The sequence below is a fragment of the Uranotaenia lowii genome, chromosome 1, assembly GCF_029784155.1.
Source record: "Uranotaenia lowii strain MFRU-FL chromosome 1, ASM2978415v1, whole genome shotgun sequence".
Taxonomy (NCBI): domain Eukaryota; kingdom Metazoa; phylum Arthropoda; class Insecta; order Diptera; family Culicidae; genus Uranotaenia; species Uranotaenia lowii.
Window position 1 is genome coordinate 212,304,269 of NC_073691.1, and position 4,747 is coordinate 212,309,015.

At 41.7% G+C, this 4,747-nt stretch overlaps 1 protein-coding gene across 1 annotated transcript; it reads left to right on the forward strand.

The window, feature by feature from the left end:
• Positions 1-1,904: 1,904 nt before the first annotated feature.
• Positions 1,905-4,486, forward strand: LOC129739861 (translation initiation factor IF-2, mitochondrial). The gene is made up of 4 exons (XM_055731403.1): positions 1,905-2,054; positions 2,198-2,345; positions 2,406-3,191; positions 3,253-4,486. Exons 1-4 carry the CDS (start codon positions 2,029-2,031, stop codon positions 4,417-4,419), a joined length of 2,127 nt encoding a protein of 708 aa, XP_055587378.1. The 5' UTR covers positions 1,905-2,028; the 3' UTR covers positions 4,420-4,486.
• The last annotated feature ends 261 nt before the right edge of the window (positions 4,487-4,747 follow it).

A 4,747-nucleotide genomic window follows, 5' to 3' on the forward strand; every position in this document is an offset into this window, starting at 1 on the left:
GGGTTGTTCCTGTTAGAATATGTGCTACTGTGTACCCCTTGTCGCTAAAATAATGTTAGCGTGTTCGTCTCGTTTGGCTACACTGTCGTGCGCCAACAGACGGTTTAGTTCTAAGTTAGCTTTTCTCCGATTAAACGTATTTACACCAGTCGCGTGCGTTTTATTTCCCCGGGATAAAACCAGTTTCCATCAAGTCACTTTCCGTACGGCCATCGCCGATTCCGCTGCGAACCTGTCCACCTCGGAATCTATCAGTTCCGAATGCCGGATTTTTTTTTTTTTTTTTTTTGCCGGGATGTTGAATTTTATTGCTAGCTCATTTTCTTCACCGGACTTTTGCATAAATCCAGATGTTTTCAACATCGATCAACAAATTCGCGTCCTTTCTGTTGATTATCCGCCAGCAGCAGCAGCCTGGTGAGAAAAAATGAAACGTTAGAAGCCGGATTTTCCATAGTCAAATCGGTTCTTACCTTTGCGCTCCCGGCGGCAATTTATGAACAAGCAGTGAATCCGTTTCCTTAACTGTACTATACTTTAACTATAATCAAAAACAAAGACGACGTTTTAGTATCAATAGCACAGGAATAATTGCAGCACCGACTCGAAACACACAGAACCAACCCCCTGGCAACTTGACAGTTCGGTCGAGTTTCGTGTGTCTGTTTCAAAATCGCAGATGTCGCATGTGTGCCGCTTGTTTACATACTTTTCGAGTCATGCATATGGAAAGGGCACACAAATAAATGTGGTGCGAATCAGGCAAATTCATTACTTTCGAATCAATAAAAACAAAGTTTTAACCGAAATGGTTAATCTTATTCAATATTCTACCGATTTATTCGTTGTGTAGGAACAGTTTTTCTATAAAATGGCAAAAGTTCTGCTATAATGTGATTGTTTTTTCATTTTAAAATGTTCAAATGCATCGCAGTTTATGGCAATCACTTAATGATTGATGCGGTAATGTTGTATTTTACATTTATTGTGCTTGAGTGTCTTCAACAGTTTCAGTGGAAGGTAAACGTGTCCCAAAAAACTGCCGAATATCAGTAATTTATTTAAACCAGTCCCGAACTTTTATACCTTATGCAGGACACACAAATTAACGCTCTACTCGTTTCTTGGACAAAACTTTTGAAAACAGATTCACTTCACATAAAATATAGCAAAAAGTTCCAAATTCAAAACTTTTTTTTAGTAATTGAATGAGTAACAGAAAACATATTTCAATATGGGTCCTTCCGACATGTGAAGTAGCTCGATTTTCGATTTGACAGAACCAGAGAACCAGAAAAAAATGGCACACGCGATTTGTATGGGAAACGTCAAGTTGCCAGGGGGTTGCACAGAACCGACTGCCGACTGAATCCAAACATCCAGAGCATGAATGATGAGGCGAAAACGAAACAAAAACTCCGCGGACGTCGCTCTCTGTCTGACACACACGCTGCATGTGTGTTAGTGTGGTAGAAAAGAATCCTGCTTTCGAGCTGGATAGGTTTCGACTAGTTTCGATCGATTTCAACTTGCTCCGTTGAACAACGACCAGACCTGTTTCGACCAAAACATGAGCCCATTGAACAACGACCACTTGACAGAAACTAGTCGAAACCAATCGCTACTTACGATTGAACGAAGCTAAAAATAACAAATATAAAGTACAAAGTTTAAGAAACTTCTCAAAATTGACCAACAATTTGAAAGTTTAATAAAATTTAAAAACAATCAATGGCTTGATTTAACACATTAGTAACGGATGAGATGAATGATTAATTGTGTTTAATTATATTCCATCCTGTACATATTTATATAAGAGTGTTCTTTTGCTGCACCTCTTTCAAGATGACATCGACCATGGTTGTTTATTTCGGAAACTTCAAAACCGGCTGTTTACTTTTGCTTTTTCGCGACAAACGGTATCACATAACAGTTTTCGGTTTCCTCGAGTTCCGAAGTTTTTCGGAGTTTTAATGCAATCCTGCATTTCTGAGTTTTTGTATTTATTGAAAATAGTCTACAGTTTTAATGCTGTATTTAAGAATTATCAGTAGGTAATATAACAGAAAATAAAAGACTTTTGCATTGATTTTCCTTCACTGAAAATTATTTAACCTATTCTGCCAAAATCTTCCGCTTAAACTTGTCGTTAAAAATCTTCGATAATGTTTAATATTTGGTACTATCTTGATCTAAGGGTTTTGGCTAATGGAACCAGTCACCGGATGTTTCTGCCCCATTTACGGGATAGCAGCGCAATTGCGTTCGAATCCAAAAACTATACAAAAAGATATCTCACCACCACCGCCCTTAATTTCAAACGACGAAAAACGGCAGAGGAAAAGGTAAAAAGTTTTAATAATTTCAAGTTTATGCACAACATTATTGATTATTCTTTCTTCCAGAAAGCCCCTCGTGTGATTGAGTTTTCCCCCAAGAAAAAGAACTCATCACAGAACGGCGAAGTGGTAGACGTATGGCGCAACATGACCGTTGCCGATTTGGCCAAAACAAGTTCCTTAAGCTTGGAACACATCCAGGAGGTTATGCTCTACGTCAAGGGAGCCGGAAGCATTGAACCGAAGGCTCGGTTAGAAGATCAGAAAATCGTCAAAGAAATTCTAAGCAAATGCGGACTTCGGATGAAGATCGTGGCCCAGCCGGAACGAAGTGTCATCGAAGAGGAAGCCAAAGACAAAGACGTTGTGCCTAGACCTCCGCCGTTGGAGGAAAACTTAAAACAACGACCTCCGGTGGTGACAGTCATGGGTCATGTCGATCATGGCAAAACCACTCTTCTGGATTCGTTGCGAGGAGCTTCGGTTGCGGCAAGTGAAGCCGGAGGAATTACTCAGCACATCGGAGCATTCACTGTTGAGTTAGATAACGGAGAGAAGGTTACGTTCTTGGACACTCCAGGACACGCTGCGTTCAGTGCCATGCGAGCCAGGGGAGCCAATTTGACGGATATTATTGTGCTGGTGGTGGCTGCCGACGATGGAGTTATGGAACAAACGAAAGAGGTTTTGCAACTTGCTAAGGAGGCAAAAGTTCCTATAATTGTGGCCATTAATAAAATTGACAAACCGGGCTCTAACTCCGATCGAGTACGAAAGGAACTGGCCCAGCATGGGTTGGCCCTGGAAGGCAGCGGGGGAGACACAATCGCCGTAGAGGTGTCCGCTTTAAAGGTAAATTAAGATTTCTCATGTTACCAAAATAATGTCCGTATAAATCTTGATTAATTTGTAGGGTCTTCATTTAGAGGAGCTCACGGAAGCCGTTAGCACCCAGGCCACCTTGATGGATCTCCGGGGAGAATATGTTGGTCTCATGGAGGGTGTGGTCGTCGAATCCAAAGTCGACAGCCACCGAGGGAAACTTTCGACGGCCATCGTCACTCGGGGAACGCTGAAAAAAGGCAGCGTGCTAGTCAGTGGATTGGCATGGGCCAAAGTGAGGGGTCTGTTCGACCATGCTGGTCACCCTGTATCGGAAATTACACCCGGTATGCCAGTGGAGATTCTGGGTTGGCGAGAACTTCCTTCAGCCGGCGATATCATACTGGAAGTGGACTCGGAACGGACTGCCCATTCCGTGATGCGTTGGAGGGAAGCGAAATCCATGTTGGAAAAAGCTGAAGGTGAAAAGGATGCAATCACTTTGAAGCAAATGGAACACGACGAAAAGTACAAAGCCGAAAGGGAACAGCAGCGACTTGCTGGATTTTATCGTCGACGCCACAAAGGTCCAAAACCTAAGGAATCGGGACCGGAAGATCCAACGCCTAAGGTGAACGTCATAATCAAGGGTGATGTTCATGGATCGGTAGAAGCCATACTCGATGTTTTGGATACCTACGATGGCAGTGCACATTGCCGTTTAAATGTTGTCCATTACGGAGTGGGCGATGTAATACAAAGTGATCTAGAAATGGCACGACTCTTCAACGCTGTTATATATGCGTTTTCCGTAAAGACACCAAATCCAGCACCGAAAGACGTTGGTATTCGCCCGGTTAATATAATCTATCGGTTAGTGGATGATTTGAAGAAAGAGATAAATACGAAACTGCCTCTCGTAGACGTAGAAGAGCAATTAGGGGAGGCCAACGTACTGCAGCTGTTTGACATAAACGAAGGAAGGAAAAAGGTGACAGTGCTCGGGTGTCGATGCACCAAAGGAGTGCTCAAAAAGGCATCCAAATTCAAGTTGGTTCGAGCTGGAGAAACGCTGGCCGAAGCCATCGAACTGGATTCGATGAGACACCTGAAAAACGAAGTCGATGCCATCAAGAAGGATGTTGAGTGTGGGCTGAGGCTAGCCGATCAAGACATTGCCGTTAAAGCAGGGGACACATTGGTTTGCTACAAAATCAACCAAGAACCCCAGGAAACGGATTGGGATCCTGGATTCTAAAGGTGATGTTTGAGGGGTGAGTTATCAATTTACTAGCAAATATTAAAAGCTCTTGGGCGAAAAGTTATTTAGAGCTTTTTCGAATTCGATGACCAATCCTTTGAATTCTTTTTTTTCATGTTCGGAGATAGAAGAGCGTTAGAATTTTAGATACTATTAACAAAAATGTCTCAAAAATAACAAAAACGAAAAAATTACAGAATAAAAAACTGAACTAGATAATCGCAATAACTTAAATGACAAAAAAATACAAAAAATTCGGATCTAAATATTTTTTTAAATATTCCAAGATTTCACCAGAATTACCAAAAGACCAAATTGACTTAAA